The sequence below is a fragment of the Gobio gobio genome (assembly GCF_949357685.1).
Source record: "Gobio gobio genome assembly, chromosome: 1".
NCBI classification, from domain to species: Eukaryota; Metazoa; Chordata; class Actinopteri; order Cypriniformes; family Gobionidae; genus Gobio; species Gobio gobio.
In genome coordinates this window covers 48,111,920-48,135,710 of record NC_137097.1, presented here as the reverse complement: position 1 = coordinate 48,135,710, position 23,791 = coordinate 48,111,920, and the positions used below count along the sequence as shown (strand labels likewise).

The 23,791-nt window shown below is 38.7% G+C and overlaps 1 protein-coding gene across 2 annotated transcripts in view; it reads left to right on the top strand.

The window, feature by feature from the left end:
- Positions 1 to 23,791, top strand: part of xylt1 (xylosyltransferase I) — a 73,911-nt gene that overhangs the window by 32,648 nt on the left and 17,472 nt on the right. For both annotated transcript variants that reach the window (XM_079827680.1, XM_079827681.1), the window contains exons 2-7: positions 4,967 to 5,489; positions 11,587 to 11,759; positions 13,570 to 13,772; positions 21,107 to 21,187; positions 21,309 to 21,525; positions 22,460 to 22,636. In XM_079827680.1, coding sequence (XP_079683806.1) covers positions 4,967 to 5,489; positions 11,587 to 11,759; positions 13,570 to 13,772; positions 21,107 to 21,187; positions 21,309 to 21,525; positions 22,460 to 22,636 — 1,374 coding nt within the window. The remainder of the gene's footprint in view (positions 1 to 4,966; positions 5,490 to 11,586; positions 11,760 to 13,569; positions 13,773 to 21,106; positions 21,188 to 21,308; positions 21,526 to 22,459; positions 22,637 to 23,791) is intronic.

Sequence of the window (23,791 nt, the reverse complement as noted above, 5' to 3'; positions counted from 1 at the left end):
AGTCTTTTGGAATAGCATTCTACTCTTTATAATTTCTGTAGTGAATAGCTTGAATACTGTGCACAATATGCAGATTTTCTGAATACATAATTACCAGGCAAAATTCAGTGTAGAAAAATTAACTCCAATACAATTTAAATTAAAATTAATTTAAATTGTATTGGCCACACCCCACAGGACATTGAATTGGAATATGATAAATATCATTTTAAAAATCATATATTCCATTGATTAAAAATTCAACCTGTAATGGCATTCTGGCAATAGAAGTGTTCTTCCAACCAATTTTTTTAATGAGTAAACATTTCTGTAATTGACATTTCAGACAAATGTCTTAACTTTACGACTTTTTAAACCTACATTTTCAGATAAGGGTTTCTCAAGACATAATTCAAAGTTTCTCTTGACAAACCTTACTTATATAGTTATATAAAAAAACGCATGCATTGTATTGTAATTATTTGTGAATTTTTATTTGTATTTTTCCTCGTTAAATTCATATTGCAATTCTGCATTCCATTTGCTACCTGAAATCAAATTAATTAAAAATTTTGGAAATGGCGCTCTACCCTAATAATGGCCTTCTGTATCTCATGTACATCGATTTGACCCTCCATTTCCCTGTGATTTTAATATGTTTTCCTCTTTTTGACTCTTGATTTGATAATACTGCCAACAACAGCTAACTCTTACTAGTCTTACTACAGCTTACTAGTCTTAGTACTGTATATAATGTGTGCAGTATGTAGTACGCCAAGCATATCCCTAGTGTTCTTTTGTACTTGTCCACAGTTTGACCTTTCCGAGCAGGTTAACTGTGGCTGTTTTTATTAAGATTCAGACACACACTCTGTGAATGAGGATTTGATGTGGATCGCTGCCATCGGTTCAGTTTGATTGAGTAGCTTGTAGACAGTCACGATGATTGATGGAGTTGCTCTCTGTGGTGTAGGAAAGGTCAGAGTTGGGTTTCAGTGCCCGTCCCGCATACTATAACCAGCTCGCAATCTCACCTTCTGTGTCTAGTGTGCACACCCCACACTCCTCCTCCCCATCCTGCTGGAGCTTTCTGTGACTCATCCTGCACTGACCCTGCGCAGCCACCCAGGCAGGGAGGTCAGGGAGAGGGCAGCCTCTAGGAAGGTGACCCCTGCAGCCCTGGGGCACAGGGTGAGGCAAACTTTGCTGACCTTTTGCTGGGAGAAGCAAACTGTGAGGTGTTACATATGGTTATAAGTAGTGATTAGAAGTGACTTTTGTATTGAAGACCTGCATTTCCCGGTACAAAAGCTTTATCAGCCAAGCAAGTTTAAAGGTGATGTTTGGTCAGAGGCTATGAGATTATTCATGGAAAGTGATGCTTTAGTTCCTTGCCCATTGTCTTGAGTCATAGTGACAGTTTCATTGCATGAATGCACTTTTCATGTCTACTTCCATATGTGCACCAGCTCACACATCCATTCCCCATGCATTTTTTCCCCTTCTGTAAGCCTCATGCACAGTCAAAGCTTGGATCCTGCAGCCTTAAGCTGAGTCATGTAATGTTTCCTGATGTCCTTTTGCGTCAGCTTTACAGGGGACTGAAGAATTTATGACTCTCCTAATAGTTGACTAACAGTCTTTCCATTCCATCAGTCCCATTGCTGTTAGTCCAACAAGCTTCTGCTGAGATGCGATTTACCAGTATGTCCATCTCCTACACTTGGGTGCTAGTGCTACTACTATGACTTGTAGGAGTAATGGATGACCATTATCAACATTTTATTGAATTTGAGCACATCTTTAGTTATTAATCAAGACACCTTTATTTATATAGCGCTTTATACAATACAGATTGTTTAAAAGCACTTTTACAGTGATAACAGGAAAATAATGCATTTCTGTTGTTCAGCTGAAGTCAGTGCAGTGTTGAATGGTAGTCAAAGCATCAATATTATTGTTCATACTTTATGTTAGAGGTGTGGTTCTCGATATTTTAGACTCCAGGGCGCCTCATCATCCACAACAAAGGCCCTATGACTTTTCCAGTTTTTCAGGATTTACTGGATATGGATTAAAGAGAAGGATCTTTCAAAATATTTTACTCTGAATTTCTACCTGATCAAATATTTTATAGCTTTGCATAACCAGGAACATATCATTATAATTCATAATAAAAATGCCCATGGAGTTATATTATAAGATTTACAAAATGTAGATTTTTGTGATGGTTGAGAACCACTGGATTAGAGGTTTGACAACATCTTTTATAGTATTAAATAAATGTAACTTAATTTAAGCATAGTTTATTGTTAAATAAATACATTAATTGCTTAAATTCTACTGTATCTGATATAAAGAGTGATACGTTTAATGGCTTTTTAAAGTCATTAATTGTATTATTTTTGTGTTTATTACTTTTGAAGCTGCTTTGAAACTATCTGTTTGTATAAAGCACTATATAAATAAAGGTAACTTGAGATGAATCTCACAAAAACATGTCAGGTCACACATCTAGCCAGCAAGTGTTCTTGGCTGTACTTTGGGTGTAAATGTCATTGAGATTGTCATGAAAATACTGCCACAGTGCAAAAGAGGATACTTTTTCCTATTAATGTTTCTTATATCATTAATTAGTTCTTTAAGAAATTATGTTCCTGGCAGGATTTGTGTGATTCACCCCACAGGAGAGATAGAGTCAGCCTGGATCAAAGTGATTTTTTTTAAATAGCATTTTATTATTCCCACAGTATACACGTATTAGCTGCTGGACTGTGAGGTCGGAGGACAGGTTAAGGGAGTGTTGTTTGGTTTTATGTTTCATGTGTGCACTCTCCCTCAAACCTTATTCATTCATTTAAACCATTAAGGTGTACAGTTACATATAACTATAGTTGTCAAACAGTCTCTGACGTGAGGCATTGAGAGAACAGGAAAAGCAGCATTCCAGTCTCGGAGCGGTCCTCACTGCTATGCCAATGATTGCAGGAATGTCTTCTCTCGTATATTTTATGTCATATATACCCACAGTTACACCAGAAACAGTCATCAATGAAGCTGTGTACACTAGAAGTGCTAATCTGTGGCACAGTTACAGTAGACTGTACTTTCCGGTTTTCTTAGATTTTTTTTAATTGCACGTCAGTGTTGACAATATAGCAGAATCTCTGCCGTTTGACACATTTCTACCGTATAAATCACCATACCGCCCAGTTCTAGTGTTTGTGTGTGTGTGTGTGGCCCGTGATGTTCTTCGCCATCAGAGAGGCAGAAGAAGAGCCAGATAAAAGTGTGCTTGATAAACGAGTGTGCGACTCCCACCCTTCTTCTGATGGATGATGCAAGAGAGCGGGGAGCCTCCTCCCCTTGAGAGAGAGAATACAGAAGGTCTGCGACTGCCAAGGTGCTCAGCGGTGCAGAGCAGGGCTCCCAGAGCACCTTGGGAAATGACAGATTTTTGCAAGCGATCGATAGTCTTCTCTCCAGCAGCCTAACTTACCTCCTGTGGTTGCTCAGGCTATTAATCCGGGGCACTGTAATTTCCTCCTGAAAGCTCCTGAAAGAGGAGGAGGAGCAGACGGGAGTGCAGTCTGCTCTAAACGGCAGCCTTTAGAGGGCCAAAGTGCGGGTGACGAAACAGGGATTTGTCTTCGAAAGTTTTCCCTCACAAATAACACTCTGTTGTGCTCACAACAAGCTTTAATGAATGCTCTGTAGACAAATTGCACCAACAGTAAGGAAATGAGTGTTGCAGCAGAGCCTAGTCTTACTTCCTGTCCTCATCTCCTACTCTTTGATTTTCTCTGTTTGTTTGTCTCCATTTCCTCCTATTAATGCCTCTCTTGCTGTCTACTGTTATGTATCCTTTAAGACCGGCGCAGTAATCAGTGGATAAGTAAGAGCAGTTGACAGGGCGTTGGAACGGTTTGAGAAGTCCGGGGACGTGATGCATGGGGAAGTTAGCGAGAACGTGTTGTAATGTCGAAATGTAATGTTGAGTTAAGGCTATGATATCCAAACATTCACTATAACGGATTGACCGTTATGTAGTCCCGTCTTGGAGTTGAAAGACCCAATTACGTGTTTGATCAATTTAATGCATGCTTGCAGAATAAAAATAAAATAAACTTTCCAGTGGTGGTAATGTATTATGTTTTATATAGCCGTTGTTGTGTGAAAAGTTTAATATGAATTAAAAATCAACGTCTTTATTCTCAGTACAAGACGGAGTTGACATTTACCTTGTACAGTATGTTCGAGCTGAAATTAGTAAATGGATTGCTAATATGATCACCAAAATATATAAATAGTGCATTTTGCTAAACACCATGTAGTCACACCATGTCAAAGATTATATCCTCTCCTAAAGCTTTCACAGCTACAGAGATGTCTCCTGCAATCAGATCAAGGCTCAGGGCATGGCTGCAACCTCCTTCCTGTTGCACACACTGTTGCCAGTGGAATATTTCATCAACAGTGACAGTGAGAAATGTCCCATGCGAGGTCATGCTCCCTGTGAATTACTGTTTGGTTAAAGGCAGATAATGTTGCTTGCGCTTATGAATATTTGTACTGTTGTTCAATAACATATACGCGCACACACGTGAATACACAGGCTTTTACAGCACGCAAGGAAGTAAATGCTTTCTTAAATGTACAACTGTGAGTAGTGCTGTGGGCGGTTGCCAGGTCATTGGTATGCGATTGGTAAGGTGTTATGAAAGACTGTTAACATGTTGATAAGCAGTTACTAGGGTGTTCTATGTGGTTGATAGGTAAGTCTATTCTGTGTGTCTGTTTTAATGTTAAACAATTGGATTTTTACTTGCCACTAATATTGCTCAACCAAAAAAAAGATCATGAAAAGGTATGTCTGATGACTTATAAAAGTAAATAAGGTATAAAACCTGTTGTTTTTATCTAGCGCGACATTGATGTTGTGTTGGTAGCAGTAACTGATTTCAGCTGTTTTTTCTTCATCTTTCAGGAAGGCTACTACTCGCACCGGCCCAAGGAGAAAGTCCGCGTGGACAGCAACAATGAGAACTCTGTTCCCAAAGACTTTGAGAACATAGACAACAGTAATTTCGGTGCACGTTCGCAGACACAGAGACATGCGCCCAGCAAGCACAAACAAGGCCTTCTGGAGAAGGCGCATGCGCAGCAAAGCCTGAGCAAGAACTCTAATGAGGTCATTCAGTATGCACAGAACAAAGGGGGCTACAATCAGACGCGCTCCGAGCTCCACCGGAGAGCCAATCCCACCCTTCGTCCACAGCAAACCCAGCAGCACCGTCACCACCTCCAGCAGGCCAAGCGATCGGCCCCACCCACTGCAGACATCAAATACGACCAGCCTCCCAAATGCGAGATCAGCGGCAAAGAGGCAATCTCCGCCCTTTCTCGCGCCAAGACCAAGGAGTGCCGGCAGCAGATAGTGGAGGTCTACTGCCGCCACAAAGAACGCCAGCTCATGCCTGAGAAGGTCACCCGTTTTTGCCCCGTAGAGGGTGAGTAGACTCTCTTTACACTTCATACTCCATGTTATAGATCTCATAAAACAAGATTATACTCTTGTGGCTTTTAGTCCTTGTTTATTAGCTTTGAAGCTTTGACTTGAAGTCGGCATGAAAATTCACCCTATTTGTAAATGCATGTTATTGATCCTATTGTGAACGATTCATCCATACATGCGTTTAATTTTTTATGTTTGTAATGTTTAATCAAAGTGTCATAACTCTCACAGTCTAAATAACTGAATTCTCTCTGGTGACGCATGCCGGACTTTTCCAGTCCTTTGAATCTGCATAAACCCACCCATGCACAAAACCCACATTTCAAAATCCAATCAACAACTGTTAAGTTCCCGCCCTACTTTTTTCATTTCTATATAATCCGTTACACTCTGTAGATCTGTCACTACTTCCATTTCATCGCGGCTTTCAGATATACGCATTTAAAAGTCATTATTTTCCAGGAAAATTGACCAAAATATTGATTACTCATTCTACACTACATCGTTTTTTTTGTCCAATCAGATGTTTTCTAGACAGAGAATGTCCCACCCCCTCTGCAACTGCAAATGGATGAGCCATTTGATATTTCCTGGACAAACTTCCTGTTTATAAAGAAAAGTACGCCACCACAGGACAGAAAACTGCTTGTTGGGTCTTTAACTCAATGTCATGACGTTTTCTTTTGGGATAAGGACTAATTATTATCATCAACCTGCACTGGCATGAAACAAAACATTAGCTGGGGTTTATGGGAATTTAAGATAAATAATGCTCAAAATAATGATGGTTTTCCCAAATTAATTGCCATCCTGTCTGTGGAGGTTTATGGAAGTAGTGTATTAAGAGTCACGGGGCTGGTAACAGACATTTACAGCACTTGTAATTACAATCAGAGACAGGCTGGAAATGAGATTCTGGATTTCCGCACGAGGTTAGACGGATGTAATTGCTGCACGGTGTCTTTTTTTCCCCTCTCCATCTCCCATAGCTGACTACAGAAAACATATTCATGCAATTATGCAGTGCTCAGTCGTCTGAACACAAATCAGGACTATGGATGCGTTCAAATAGAACAGTGACAGATCTTCTCAGGGCTCAGAGCCTGTGCCTAGAGAAACTTCCGGAAACCAGAATGGGTTTTGACAGATATGACAGGGACATCACCACAGAGACATGAGTCTGGGACATGCAGAGGTTTTAAGGGGCTGGGGCGGGGCAGGAGCGCTTCTATTTCCAGCAAGTACAGTAGACCGACCAAGCCACATGGATGGTGTTTGAATGTATTTATAAACGGTAATTGCATTATGTGGTAACAGACGATGACTTTGATGGCAAACAAGTGAGTGGTTTGCCTCAGAGTTGGCAATTAGCACAGAAGCAACATAAGTTTGAAGAAAACAGCAGGTTTTTAATGAACATTGTTGGATGAATGAGTTTCAAATGTGGTCCGGGCTGTCGGTCATGAGGGCCCACAAGGAATCTGCACATTTTTAACATTTTCTCTGTTGACTTTTGAGAGAAATCTGCAGAACAGATTTACTGAACTGACAGTGCTATCAAAGTTTCTAAACTCAGTGGCCCTTTTTGGCTGCCTTTTACTTGAATGGAGAAGTATTGAAATTTCAAAAGCTCTTTGTGAAGATTCCTTTTTTTAAATCTGAAAACAGGGGTATTATGAAATTGGTTTACGGTAGTGAAATTTAGTCTATTAGTAGAAAACGATATTATCCAGGCCTGTCCATGCGTTTACTAGAGTAAAAACAAGCAATGTTTCTAACCAAACGTTGTGCTCTTTTAACTGAAAGGAGCATATCCATTCTATTCTATTCCATTTTTTCTTTAGGGGCCCATCTATTCCTAAACTGCTTGTACTGTATATTCGTTCTGCTCTACTCTACTCTACTCGTTTTAAATCCTTAGCTTGTTATTTAAAACACTTTTTTTCCTCTTTTTCCTTTTTACCATTCAAAGGTTTGGGGTCAGTAAAATTCTTTTTATATAAATGAATACATTTATTCAGCAAGGGTGCATTAGATTGATCAAAAAAATTACATTAAAGACATTTATTACATTACAAAATATTTCTGTTTCAAATAAATGCTGTTCTTTTAGACTTTCTATTCATCAAATAATTCTGAAAATAAAGTATCACTGTTTTCACAGATACATTAGGCAGCACTGTTTTTAACTAATGATTGTAATAAATGATTCTTGAGCAGCAAATCAGCATATTAGAATGATTTCTGAAGGACACTAAAGACTGGAGTAATAATGCTGAAAATTCAGCTTTGTCATCACAGGAATAAATTATATTTTTCAGTATGTTAAAATAGAAAACAGTTATTTAAATGTATTTTAAATTGTAGTAATATTTTACAATATTACTGCTTTCACTGTATTTTAATCAGATAAAAGGCAAGCTTGAGAGACTTCTTTCAAAAACAGTAAAAGCATCTTTCCAAACCCAAACTTTTGTTAGTGGTGAGTCTCTCTTTCAATTTTACAACAAAGTCTATTAACACCGTGTTTAACATGCAGAAAATTCTAGCATTGTGTGTCATGCTTGTGATGGAGCGGTATCGGAAAGTCCTTGGAGCGAGAGGCAACACAGATGCTCCAACTTTGAAAATGCTCACTGCTTCAGGCGAAATCACACAACTCCACTTCTATTCCTAGATGTTCACATACTCTGATAGAAGGGCCAGTGTTTCACTGAGAACATGTAGGAAACTTAATGAAACAGGGACAGATAATGTACAGGCCAGTCCACACCCCATAAAGACAGAGGAATCAGAGGAGTTAAGATGGTGTAATTGCCTTTAATAAAGGACAATCATGCCTTTCCCAGCCACCACCCATCCAGGGTCAGCCAGGTCCTCCCCGAGGGCCAGGAGCGGTGCCATCTCCAACTCCCTTTCAGGCTCCATCACAGGGTCTAGGAGACCGGTGCAGTTTGGGACCGTAACGACAGGCTAAGCTCTCAGATTATAGTCATTACCCCCTTATGGCCCATGCCTTCAGTCAGCATGGCCTTACTCCAAAACGTAGTGCCTTCAGTGTAATTTCATATGAGCTTTTAAAATTAACCTCGTGGCCTGTAATGAGTAATTCAGCGTGCCCTTCTTTAGAAGTGGCAGGCTATACCATGACATGGAGAGAAGTCCGCCATGTATTTATTCTGTGTGCATTTTTAGAAAGCCACAAACGACCGAGGCTCAGCCCTTGTGGTCAGTGCCAAGCTATTTGTGAGCACTGAATGTATGTCTGAAGGAAGGAGGGGGTGGTGTCTTGTATCAGCTATTGTGGAGATGGTATCAGTGGAACACTTACAGGCCAATAGGTGATCATGTGGTGGATTGCTGTGGTTCTGGATTCCAGCGTTATTGCAGTGTCTCAGATGAATTGAGGTGCCCTCAACTCGGTTTAAGTGTTACAGAGGCTTTTCAGTTTCATCTGCGACCATTGAGGGATACTCTCAATGACTGCGTCACACAGTCCGTTTTTGAGAGTGACAACTATATTTATTTGCAGGAGTGTCTCCTGAATTGTCCCGTTCTTATAATACAAACAAAGCCCCTTTTCTATTCCCACAATATTCATGAATAACAACTGTAACCATATTGGCGAAAGTAAATGTCAAAGATGGCGACTTCCAGGGGTCTGTTCTTCATACGTGGCTAACTCATTTGGCATGATCTTGCATAGTTTGGCTCTTCGAAGTTCATACTGGACTTGCTGTTATAGCGTCCATAAGCTTAAACCTTCTCAGGAGCAGCTTATTTCATGTAAACAGGATTAGATTGCATCTTTTTAAGCGGTGTTGATACTTAAAATATGTCCCAGCCACTGCTACTTTATTACAAGAGTTCCTTACCGAACCAGGAGCAATAATAGTTTAAAATAATAATAATAAAAAATGTATTTTGAAAAATAATATTATAATGTTGTGTAATCTATAATACTTTAGACACAGTCAGTTTTACTGATTGAGAGATTTATTCATGATGGAATAATTACTTTATAATTTTATTGGAGTCTTACACACATGCTGTACAGTTAATGTGCATTCATTTGAGTGGTGACAGATATTATAGGAGTGGCTTGATGCGGCACAGGAGATGCAGAAAACTTGACCTTAAGAAACTTTAATTAATGCTGTTGCGTAAAATTTAATGAATTGCTAATTACAATATTGAAATAAAAATGTAAAGGCTGTACAAATACTAGAAATCGTGAATATAAATAATTGGGAATCATGTGGGGTTTTTTTTGGGGGGGGGGGGGGGGGGGGGGGGGTTTGGTTGCTTGGCCGTTTTGTGTCGTTTTGGTTGCTTGGCCGTTTCCTTATTAAGGTCCAGAAATTTGTCAAGTTTTTCGCCAAGTGTCTTTTTTAATTATATGATGTCATTATGTTGCTCTCTTGCCGCCAGCCAATCGCTGCATTGCTGATCGTGGTTTCAAGTATTGATGCATCTGCCCTCTTCAGGGAACATGAGAACGCGCAGTCATCTCAAATTTAATACAGATATTTTCAAATATCAAATCCATAAATTTGTTTGAAGAACCAAATTAGTCAGAGATCAGTTATCACGATTAGAAGATCTGGCATCTGTCAAACCATCTCGGATGTATTAAGTGATGTATCAAGAACGGACCCCTGAATGAGTTGTAAACTAAAATAGTGTTTTTTTTCCCATCAATTCACTAAAACGAAAGCATTGCTTTTAGCTATTTTTAGCCATAATTGTTCAAGTGAAAATTGTACAGTACCATTCAAACATTTGGGGTGTAGCGGTTAAAAAACAAAACCACATGCATTTTGCGGAAGAACATTAAGACCCATTAAGACACAGTACTTCCTTAAATAAGTTCCAGCACAGCGCTACAACAACCAAAATGAAATGACCCTTCACAATAGATCATGCTTTACAATGAGTTCTGTTACAGAGCTACATATGGCAGTTTATCTGTTCAATAAAATAGTCACTTGTCATACTTGAATAGTCATACTTACTCACCTGTTGAGTAATAAAAACGCAATCTTTGTGTCGCTTTTACAACATTTCAAATCCCTCAGTTCTCCCCTTCTCCGAAAAGCCAAGCCAATGTTGATTCTTGTTTTATTACGAGCTCTGTCTCTTCTCTTTTTTTCCAGCAGACTCTCCTCTGTTCAGTTTTTTTCTTTTCAAATGGGTGATTCCCCAGAGGTTTGAGATTTAGCTGCTCCATGTCAACCTTTCTTGCTCTTTGTGACAACTAGCCTACACCATTCCCACACCAAACACACGTCAAAGTAGCTAGAGCAACTTATCTCTGTTCATGACGATGAACATATGACGAGACATGCGCATGCAGTTTCCTGTGAAAAGCATTTTGCTTGGTCTAAAATATAAACGCTTATAACAGGCTTATAGTGAATTCGGGTAAGACAAAAACACATTTTGGAAGAAGTATTGATGTATCAAGATTCTTTGATGAAAAGAAAGTTCAAAATAACAGCAATTATTTGAAAGATAAATCTTTTGTAACATTATTAATGTTTTTTACTGTCACATTTGATCAATGTAATGTATCCTTGACGAATAAAAGTATTATTATTTTTTAAGAACAGTAGTGTGTATCAATAAAATGAAAAAATTACAGATAAACCCTCATAAAAGTGAAAATGCCCCTGAAAATCTACTACAGGATGCAATTACTGAAATTATTTTGACAACTGACAGCCTAATAATGTTTTATGTTTAGACGTGCGTGCGTGCGTGCGTGCGTGCGCTTGTGTGTGTGTGTGTGTGGGGACTGGTAATCCCTACGTTATGGGGACAAAATGTCCCCACAAAGATGGCAATATCCAAAATCCTCGTCCTTGAGGGGACATTTTTGGTCCCCATGAGGAAAACGTCTTATAAATCAGACTAAGTGATGTTTTTTGAAAATGTAAAAAATAAAAATGCAGAATGTCTCCTGTGATGGGTAGGTTTAGGGACAGGGGCAGTGTAGGGGGATAGAATATACGGTATGTACGGTATGAAAACCATTGCACCTATGGAAAGTCCCCATAAAACATGAAAACCCAACATGTGTGTTTGCGCAGGCAAAGTGAATGTGAATGTGCAATGGGAGGAGGACTCGATGGAGACTGTGCCTGCGGTACCGGTGCGGATAGCCTTCATGTTGGTGGTCCATGGACGGGCCTCTCGCCAGGTGCAGCGTCTCTTCAAGGCCATATACCACACGTCCCATTTCTACTACATTCATGTGGACCAGGTATGACTTTACCACACATCCAATTTTTTATATTTGTATAATGGTGAGATTGAATAATCTGAAAAGATTGAACAGTTGTGGTCCAAATAGTTTATTTATACTTTATATATCCTTTTTGTATTCTTTTTTTTTAAATTTAAAAAAAAAAAATTGTTATACATGTTAACAGCTCTACAACTTTACAACTTTTAAATTTAAAAAAAATGTTTTTTTTAAAAGGATATATAAAGTATAAATAAACTATTTGAACTCATTAATTAACTAGTCGGTTGTTGGGTGTATAGTCCACAATCTCTGATAGTGGGGGATGGTGAGAGAGGAGGATGGGTAAACAGTGGGCTCCAAACCACTCCATTCATTCAGTAAGCCGTTTCAAAAGCCTGATGGAGGATTATTAAAGAACCATACTTCAGTGTCTTTCACACCATTTACTCTCTCAGCTTGGCAAGTGATAGAGTGTGATCATGAAAGGCTGTTTGTTCACACACACATAATGCTGCAACCCCCCTCCCTTAATTACACACATACAAAAATACACTTAATAAGCTACTTGAATTTATGGCAGGAATGCGTAGGGTGAGTATGCTGTCTTGTAATTTTGAAAGAGCAGGATAAAGAGCTGCTTTTCAATCAGTCCATCATCGTGGAGACAAGCTTTATGACTCCATAAAACAAGCAGAGGAAAAGAGAGGAGTTAAAAGGTGGGGCGGTGTAACACAGAAAATACAAAAACTCAGATGCGTGTATCTCAAGAACAACGTAGTGTCACTTTGTCACAAGCACTATTCTACAAAAAAATGTTTGTCTTGTTTTCTAGTAAAATATGTAAACTCCCTTAAAACAAGGTATGTGTACTTGAGAAGTAAAATTGTTTGATAAATATTTATTTTCAGCATAATCTTCACTAAATTTTAGTGTTAGTCTTATTTTTATTTATTTTTTAGAAAAAGCAGTATTGAATATAAATATCTGGCATTTATCGGGTATTGGCCATAACATGAAAATAATTATTGGCTATCGGGCAGAATTTTAAAGGGTTAGTTCACAGAAAAATGTAAATTCTGTCATTAATTCCTCACCCTCATGTTGTTCCAAACCCATAAGACCGTCATTCATCTTCAGAACACAAATAAATATATTTTTGATGAAATCTGAACGAAATTGCAACTTTCAAGTCCCAGAAAGTTAGTAAAGACATTGTTAAAATAGTTTCTGTGACTCCAGTGGTTCAACCTTAATGTTATGAAGCAACAAGAATACTTTTTGTGCGCAAAAACAAACAAAAATAGCCACATTAATCAACAATCTCTTCTCTTCCGTGCCAGTCTCCTACACAATTCATGCAAGCACCACAATGCATGCATGTGATCATGGGATCGTGCTCGGCCAATTGTGAGCTGGTGTCTTTCTGTAAAATCCGGAAGCGCTGTACTCTGTACAGACGTGACGTAATGACACAAAGACATGCTTGAATTTCCTGCGTAAATCCACCATACCACTCTAATTATAACACATTATTACAAGTTTACCATTGTGAATGGGGTTAAGGTAAGGAGATTTTTGTTTCTCAAGTAAATTGATCTTTTTTTACATATTTTTACTAGGAGAACAGGACAAATATATTAAGAATATGTGTAGGTGTGTACACGGTACATGAAACTGTGCCACCTGACTGTTCATTCAATCTGTTTTTCCCCACAAGGTCAGACTTTGTTTATCTCATGATAACTCTAGTCACGTTTGACTGACTGATCCCAGATAAAGTTCTCAGGCTCCAAATTAACCAGAGCCTGTCTTTTTGCCTGTGCAGCGATCTAACTACCTGCACCGGCAGATGGTGGCTCTGGCTCACCAGTATCCCAACGTCCGGGTCACATCGTGGCGCATGTCTACGATATGGGGCGGTGCCAGCCTGCTCACCATGTATCTGAAGAGCATGAAGGACCTGCTTGCCATGCGAGATTGGTCCTGGGATTTCTTCATCAACCTGAGCGCTGCTGATTACCCAATCAGGTGAGTAATCATTCTCTCTCATTACTCTACTTTTAGCTGATTATTCTGTTGATATCATTTGCATTGCTTTGTTTGTCATTGTTTTCTCTCAGGAACAATTCAAGTTTATTGGTTGCCACAGAGAACAATTGAGTTAGCACCTGAGTAGCGTGTAGCTGTGGGCTGTTAGGAGATTAGTTCCAAGCAATGTCACAATTTAGTTTAGCAGGGGATTATGGGTAATTGAGATCACCATTGGCTGTTTGATCTGGTGTCAACAAGCTTGATGGTTCATAGAACTGTTGAGGGATTACATTTAAGCATCTTGTCTTGTGGAGATTGTACTCTTTTTATGCAGAATAAGCTCAATTCAATAATGGCGGAGCCACAACACCAAAGCAAACCAAGGAACTTAAAGTCTACCCTAAATATTTTTCACATTTGAAAAAAGTCAAATAAAAGACTCCTGTATTTCAGCATCTCATCACATTACCTGTAACTCAATGTGGCATTTCTGTCTGTAAGCCGAACTGTCTGAAGATTTGAATTATCACCGTGATAAATGCCATTAGTGTGCATAACTCTTCAGTCCATAATGAGAGCGGGATGAGAGGTTGAGTAACCCAGCTATTCCCCCGGCTACAATCAATACTACAGCCATGTCATTTTCTGCAGCCCTCAGAAATCAGGGTGTTAGAGATCGATACGGCCGTGTGATGAATTCTGGCCTGTCCCACACAGCCGTTCAAGGTTAATCCTGCCTCTCTATCACTCCTTCGCATGCCACACCTCCAGACCAGAGAGGGAAGTTAGCTGTGAGCCAAAGCCTCTTTAAAGCAGAACATCAAAGAAAAATAAAATGATTCTTTTCATCTCTAGCGCTGAGACGGGTTCAGGTGCAAGCTATAAGTAGCTTGTCAGTGTGTGCGTGTGCGTGTGTGTGTGTGGTGCAGTGATGTAGTTGCTATCATTTGTATTATACTGTGTAGAAACGCCATTTCTCTAAAACATGAGGACAAATCGGTCCATTAAGGAGTCCGATCCAGCTCCTCCGGCTGAGGTGATGGAGAGTTATTTTTCAGTCCACTATCATAACAAAAACAGGGGTCAGCAGAGGGGAAGCTGTAAGGAAAATAACTTCAACAAAAGATAAGAAGTTGGAAGAAAATATCTTTATTTAAGTTAAGAAGTATGCCTATTTACTTTTAATGAAGGGTTGTTACCACAAAGCATCATTCTGTTTCTTTCTATCTGTGGAGTAAAAGTATATAGAGAGCAGCAGTAGTAGTCGATTTTGCAATATGGTTTAATGCGAACAAAAAATACAAAATCGTTCAGCCCTAAAATGATGGTTCGCACAAAAAAATAGGAGTCTTCAGGAGTAAAAAAATAAATACATTTGTCCAGCTTTTAAACATTTTTATTTAGCACTCCCCATGCAAAACAATCACCCCACTAATTCTAGAATGATTTTTTTTTTTCCAAATATAGCTGTTCAAGTAATTTAGTCAACATTCCATATTTCTTCAAATTGCAACATGAATACAACATTACAGTCTTTAATTTGAAGCAAGAAAGTATTTGAAAATCGAACAAAATGGTTAAGATTAGAGAAAGAACTACAATCCCATCGAGCCTTGCAAACGGTATAATAAAAAATTAAAATGATGGTGAAATATAAAACTATTGATTTAAAGATGTTTATTGCATATAGAGAAACAATATATTTTGTTTATTGCAAAGTATGAAAATCCATTTTTCATATTGGACATTATAATGCCAATAATATGATGCATCAAATAATTCATTTTATTTTTTAGTAAATACATTGATTGATTTTGAGTTTTTAGTGTTTTACTTTTTAGTGTATTAGACAAAATGAAAAAATTTAATATCTCTGCATTCCTGCTAAATACTTGGATTTATGCTTAACTTTTTACCAATGGGGTAAGAAAAGCACATTTTAATTCAATTGAATTATTTGAAAACAAGTCCTATTATCTTTACCAATTTCGCCTCTCAGGTAAATTTATTTATTTTAAGAATGTTTAGATATTTATATAAAGCTATATTTTACGTGTATTGCAGATATTTAAAGGGTTAGTTCACCCAAAAATGAAAATTCTGTCATTAATTACTTACCCTCATGTCGTTCGACACCCGTAAGATCTTCAGAACACAAATGAAGATATTTTAGTTGAAATCTGATGGCTCTGAAAGGCCTCCATTGGCACAATGTACTTTACACTCTCAAGACCCATAAAAGGTACTAAAGACGTCGTTACAAAGTCCATCTCACTACAGTGGTTCTACAATAACTTTATGGAGTGACGAGAATAGTTTTTGTGCTCAAAAAAACCCTAAATAACGACTTATATAGTGATGACGATTTCAAAACACGGCATCATGAAGCTTTGAAGCGTTATGAATCAGTGAGTCAAATCATGATTCAGATCGCGTGTCAAACCGCCAAACTGCTGAAATTTGGCGATCCAAACTGCTGAATCGACTCACTGATTCATAACGCTTCGAAGCTTCATGATGCCTTGTTTTGAAATCGTCATCACTATATAAGTTGTTATTTAGGGTTTTTTTGCGCACAAAAACTATTCTCGTCACTCCATAAAGTTATTGTAGAACCACTGTAGTGAGATGATGTATGTAACGAATTTGAGCATGTAAAAGATGTGACGTGAACTGTGGTGTGCAATCTGAATGCAGCGCACCTTAATCTAGCGCAAGAGCAGAACCGAGTCTGTTTACCATTATGACTTGGAAGAAAGCACAGAAACAGGGAAGGTGAATTCAAGGCAGGATAAGGACCAAAAAAAGGAGAGATGATGTATCCGATCCAGGTAATTTGCGAGACCTGTCAATCTTTCACTGCGGCAAAAGGGCCATTCACACCGCATGCATTTTTGCAGTTAAAAACATGAGACGCTGGTCTAGAGATGCGTTTTTTAAAAGTTGAACTTCCTTTACTATGAGCACCACGTAGAACGTTGTGGCGATAATACAGACATTTGCGAACTGCATAACATACGAAAAGAGATTTAAAAAAAAAAGGCATAAAGAAATAACCAACGTCACAATATAATTTATGCAAAGATATTGTGCCCACAAATATTGGCAGGAAAAATCGTGATAGATGTTTTTTTTTTTTTTTTTGTCCATATCGCACAGCCCTGGTGCAATTTTGCTTGTAGCAATTCTCTGATTGGTGAAGATTTCTCTTTAGTTTTTCACCAGGAATTTTGCTGTTGAACATGATTATTTAAAAATCATGCAGGCTGATGCTCCAACAAAAGCATATTATTAACAACCTCATAGCTTGCAGTAGGTCTTGCAGTAGATCATTGTTACAACGTGTATTCCTATTTCACTTATTTCTGTGCCTTTATTTATTTAATTATTATATTATTGATTAATAATTCATTGTTAGCTAATCTGTGTGCTTTGTATATGTACATTTCTGAAATGCATAACGTGGACAAATCACTTTAAATTGTAATGTAGCTGCTTTGAAACGATATGTATTGTGAAAAGCGCTATACAAATAAATGTGAATTGGGTTTATAAGTTAATGTGAAAAATCAATTGCCCTACGGAGAAAATAAAAGGGATGTTTACTTTCGGTAACCAACTGTTGCACTCTATTGCTGTAGGTTGGTGATCTGCTCTGATTGGACAAGAGTGGACACAGACTGACAGATCAAGAGGGCGGAGCCTATTTGGACTCCATTAGACCTCATCTTTGATAGGCATGAAGGGTTATCATCCAGACATTCAATGTTTTTTTTTTCATTCAGGCACCAATAGCTTTAACAGAGAAAGCGAGTGCACGACAGGAAGTGAGGTGAGAGATAGACAGAGAGAGACAGACAATGTTCGAATGCATGCCTGACTTCCAGTCTAGAGCCACAGTGTGTTTGCTGACACTGCAGACTTCGCTTGGCTTCATAGCTGCTGCTCCCATTACCGACTAATTGCGTATGACAACGCGTGTTAGAGGTCCTGGGGGGACATCTTCAGTGTTGGCCTTCCTAAAGACCTGTGCACAGCCCTTTCGCAGAGCGCTTTGTCTGCATGTCGTGACTGCTGTGCCGCGGGACATGCAGTACCTGTGTCTGGTGACTTAGCCGCTTATTTTTCCCCTCTAATTCCCTCCTGATGTCCATCCTTCTGCATGGATGCCTGTGAAAGGGGCTGACAAAAAGCTCTCTCCTCTATAGGCGAGGCTGGACGCCAGAGGCGGAGGGCTCTGTTACACTGTGGCTTTGTTGGAAGCGCCAGGCTCTTTTCTTCCATTTATCCGCACCATCTTGCTCTTTTTCTCCGGCCCTGTTTTTAAGTCAGCGCAGCTGTATTTATAGCCTTTTCATGAAGAGAGAAAAGGGGAAAACAATGAGTCTGGATTGTGTTGTTCTCCTCTTCCCATGTGGTCACATGGCCTCCATGATGCCCTCTTCTGGAACGGAGCAGCTCTGCAGACTTCTCGGAATGAATAACTAGTTTAGTAAATACTATGCATTATTTACATTTTTTTAAATAAGTTAAACAGGTGGCATTATTCCATTATGAATGCTTCAAAGAGTAAGATTCTTCATCTTGAAAAAAAAATAGATTTTTTTTATCCAGTTTTATTTAAGAACGATTAACATTTTTCAGTCCAATAGTCAAGAAAAAGCAAAACCAAACAAAACAAATTTGGTTTCATTCGCTTGCTTAAAGGCTCGTCCGCTTCTGACAGCAAAATTGAATATTTTTCTTGACTTTCTAACATTTACAGATGGAGAATATACCTGTCAAAGGGAAGTTCTGCCCTGAGGAAAACACCACATCTCAAACTCATTAAACAGCACAAGTATTTGTCAGAGCATCTGACAGGGCAAGCCGTGTTAAACTATTCAAGTTAACCATATCTGTTTTTTTGAAGCCCTTAATATAAAGCTTGTCTCATGTTAAGGACAAATTGATTATGCACTTTCTCCGCAGCAGCTTACTCAGTGTCGTCCTCTATTTTTCAGATGCATTCATAATATCAAAATACTGTATATTCATATAAACTATATTGCCTCATCCTATCATTTATAAAAATATATCGATATATAGTACAAACTCCTTATACTTCCCTGTTCCCAGCTTTAGTATGCTATTTCGAACATTGCCTTGAATCCCAGTCTGCATGTCTCTGACAATGTTCAGAATGGAATGCTAGTTTACTGCTTACTTCATACTACACTAAATATACTGTGTACAGGCTACTATATCAAAAAATAGTATGCTTAATGCAATAATCTATTAAACTTTACGATGCTGATCATTGTTGCCACATGACCTCACAATGTTGCATGTTTAATTGAGAATTCAGTTATTGAAAATGAATGCAAATGTAAATACAAGCGTTAAAGGGTCAGTTCACCCAAAAATGTAATTCAATCCTCAATTTACTCATCCTCAAGTCATCCTAGGTGTATATGACATTCTTCTTTCAGACGAAAAAAATCAGAGTTATATTTAAAAAAGTCCTGGCTAATCTAAGCTTTATAATGGCGGTGAATTGTTGTCTCGTTTATGAAGTCCATAAAAGTGCATCTATCCATCATATAACTGCTCCACACGGCTCCGGGAGGTTAATAAAGGCCTTCTGAAGCAAAGTGGGGCGTTTGTGTAAGAAAAATATCCATATTTCAAACTTTAAACAATTCACTGCCATTATAAAGCTTGGATTAGCCAGGACTTTTTTTATATGACTCCGATTGTATTCGTAAAGAAGAATGTCATATACACCTAGGAGGACTTGAGGGTGAGTAAAAATCATGGGTTAATTTTCATTTTTGGGTGAACTAACCCTTTAAGGTGGAGTACAAGGTTTATTCTAATTTAAAAGTAAAATTTAAGTTGGGTGCATTGTATTACAAGAGTATTCCTCACGGTTTGCTCTGGTTGCATACTGTGCAATTGTAGAAGGTTATCTGAGTATTCCATGCCTACAGAAAATTTCCATCCCACGAAGAGACCTCAAAAATGAAGCGTAAACATCCTCTCTGTCTCTCTCTTTCTCCTGTTCTCTCCCAGTTGGACTGATGCTCATTATTATTGCACCGTTTTGACGGCACTGCAGTCAGATTTCAAATCTCACTGGTAGCTGGGTTACAGAATACAGCACTCTAATAACCTGAGGTCTGAGTTTAGCCAGCGCAGAGAGTGACTGGCAGCTGTACATGCAATGAACACGAGCAGGGTTTCATTTCAAATGCCACACTGAGTTTCCCATGCTTATCTTTTTCAAACAGACAAGCAACAGAAAAGACACTGCAGGTCAGAGTGCATTTGTGCGTGTTCATCTTTTTAACACAGCAGTTTAACATTTAATGTGGTCTCATAACGAATGTTGACTGATATAGCTATTGAAACGAGACGTGTGAGATAAAATCCTATGTGATTGACGTGTGCAGCTGTAGGCATGTTGATGACATCATGCAATGATAGGATGACAGAGTGTTTACTATGGAGCTAAAATTCACATGCAAACATCAACAAATTCACCTCAGCTATCTGTTACTGTTTGGTTGTAAAGAAACTTTTGTTGCCTTTTTTTGGACACAAAATACGACACCGTATTCTTTACTTATTTTCGCAATTAATTCAGATCAATTCACTTCAAGTACATTTTTGTAGATCATTTCAACCTGAGGACTGCTATTTTGTAAGCTTTATAAGAAGTGAATTTTAAGGTTAATAAGAATTTAAAAATAAAATATATATGGTTTGGCACCTTTAACATTAAAGTCTCCCATTGACTTTCATTGCTCACATTTACCATCTAACAGTAGTTTGCGTACTGTGATTGGTCTTCTTTCTTGTATTTATTTGCATGCTGATATAGGATTGTTGATTTTTGTTCACAGCCAAAGCTAGTAACCAAAAAGTTGCTGGTTTGATCCCTAAAAATCTGAGCCATGAGCCGCTGATCCTTTAAGCAAGGCATTTTTCAAATTCCATCGACCCCAGTATTGTAGCAATTAAATAAAGATTTGATTATTCTTTTTATCTTCTGTTTGAAGTCATTTCCCCTCCACCAGAAGCCTGCAGTGAAAAGACAAACATGAGAGAGCAGTGTATATGGGGAAAAATGACTACAAACATTCAGGCAATGCATTGCGACATGCGGTGAAACAGGGCAGCTGGCATTTGGGGCTGAATCTGGCTCTGTAAGTGAGCTTGGACTCGCCCAGAATCCCTCATGCTCCGCGCTCATTTACACTGTGGCTCATTAGCCTGATTAGCAAATTCTCTGTTACTCTTTCTCTCTTTCTGTTTCCCCTTCCAACACTATTTCGATCTCTCCTCAGGACCAATGATCAGCTGGTGGCCTTCCTGTCCAAATACAGAGATATGAATTTCATCAAGTCTCACGGGAGAGATAACGCTCGGTGAGTGCTGACGTGTGATCGTGCTGATGGTTTACGGTGCCCGAGTCAGTCGCACAGAAGGGTGCCTTTTATAACTAATAAAAATACATTTGTAATTTGCATTGTTGATAATTGCCAACAGATTCATCAGAAAACAAGGTTTGGACCGGCTTTTCTTCGAGTGTGACACCCATATGTGGCGGCTTGGAGACAGGAAAATTCCAGAAGGCATATCCGTGGATGGAGGCTCTGACTGGTTTCTGCTCAACCGAATGTTCGTTGAGTACGTTATCAACTCTCAAGACGACCTTGTGACCAACATGAAGCGTTTCTACGCGTACACGCTTCTACCTGCGGAGGTGAGACGGCAAAATGTGCTCAAAATGTTCATAAAACTATACACACTCTTTAAAAAACATAAATTTGCTTGAAATGTGCATATTTATATTTGGATAATATATATATATATATATATATATATATATATATATATATATATATATATATATATATATATATATATATATATATATATATATTAGATTACTTTTACTCTGTTTTTTTTATTGTTTTAAACGTAAATCTAAATATATGTACGAGTTGGGTTTATGTTTAAAACCAGAATAAAATGGGGTAAAAAATTATTTTAAAAATAAAAGTTTAATATTGTTATATAATCATGACATAATATTATATATTCTCTGAAAAAAGGTCTTTGCTTGTAAATTAAATGTATTTAGTTTTAAGGCTAATAAAAAACAAGACTAATAATGATCAAGAAAATGACTTGTGCATTGCACACTATTACAAAGATTCTGCTACATTAATTCACTAGATTGGCATTCCATTAATTTTTCTCACTTATTCACAGAGTTTGAAGTTTACGATGATAAATTGAGTAAATTTCCAAAAAGCGAGAATGAATTTGCATAGTTTTATTTGCTCATTTGCATTGTGTATTTGCTCATTTGAAATGACTGTGTCAATGTGTTAGTTTTAATGAAGGGCTTTTTGCTGTGGCACAGCGAAATTGGATTCTTCACTCTGTCTAGATCTAGTTATTCACCACTGAGATATTGGATATTGTGGCTTGAGAAGGCAATTGGCCCTTTTTTACTGATGTAGACATTTAACACACTAGACCTCCTGACAGGGCTATTCTGTTAGACATCCATCTTTATTTTATCAGATGTCATTATTCTGTTTCAACCTCTTAGTCATCTGTTTTCTTCACCTCCTACCGTCCCTTCCTATTTATCATCCTTCTCCCCGATTCTCGCTCTGTCTTCGCAGTCCTTCTTCCACACAGTTCTGGAGAACAGTCCGCACTGCGAGAGCATGGTGGACAACAACCTTCGCATCACTAACTGGAATCGAAAGCTGGGCTGCAAGTGTCAATACAAGCACATCGTGGACTGGTGCGGCTGCTCGCCGAACGACTTCAAGCCCTCCGACCTGCCCCGTTTCCAGGTGAGCGTCTTGTACCCTTCCCATGATGCTCTCAGTCCTCTCGTTGTCCGACTGTATCAGTGCAGCCGGCGCTAACAGGAACAGTTCAATGAACCTGATCATTAGTTAAACTCTTTTAAAGCCTTTTCAGTGACAGCGCTGACCTCACGCCTGAAGGAGACCTACGCCGCGTCCTGTTTAGTCTGAATAAGCACAATAGGCCTTTAATTTACCTTAAACAAACACCTAATAGTGTGAGACAAGCTCTCCAGTCAGTAGTGATTTCAATCGTGATTAGAAATCCAATGAGACTCAACTAAAGGAAAGCCTTGCTAACTCGTGCCTACACAAGGGATCTGTAATTAACTCTGCCCGGCAGAAAAGGACGATGAGGGATCAATTGCAAGGCGGTCTCTCATCAAAAGGATTCTGGTAGTGCATCTAGTATAGTGGAATGAGGCTGTGGAGCTTGACCACAGCAGCCAATTCCTTTCTCTCCCCCCTACCTTTGGTCTGGAAGTCTCTCATTAGCCTCCAGTACAGAGTCAATCCTAACATAGTCATGCCCGACCCCAGTGACTCACTCTCTCTACTGTAAATGGAGCTACAGGCCCAGTTGAAATGAGTTTTAAACTCGTCATTCCCAGCCTGGTGATTTTCACATAGCTGGCTGTGCTTTATTTTTTTCCATTCGGCTGCAATAGAACTGCAACTATGCATTTTCTCCCCTTTTTGGTTTTCTCTCTCTCTTGCTCTATTTACCTTCATGTCGTGTTTGCGGTATGGTTTCACATTAAACGATGCAGCGGTCTGTTCGGCAGGCCGTTTCCTCATAAACTCCCTTCTGTGCGCTCGTGTGCCAAACCATGACATCATCGCCTTGTGCCACATCAGGCAGCTTTTGCCACTTTTGCTCACTTTTTTTTTTTCCACAACTGCCCAGCTGATGAAGCCACTTTTTTTTTTTGGAACATCATAATGGTGAATCTTGATGTTCATATGTTCTAATTTAAGTAACATTTTATTTGAACATTATTTTGGCCGTGTTTTATTTATAAATAGTGTTTCCTCTTCTGAATGAGGGCTAAAAACCCAGAACCATCATCACCGTATTTCGAGCGTTGCTAAATGTTTGCAGCCACAACTCCTCTATATAATGGAGTCTTTCACAGAGTG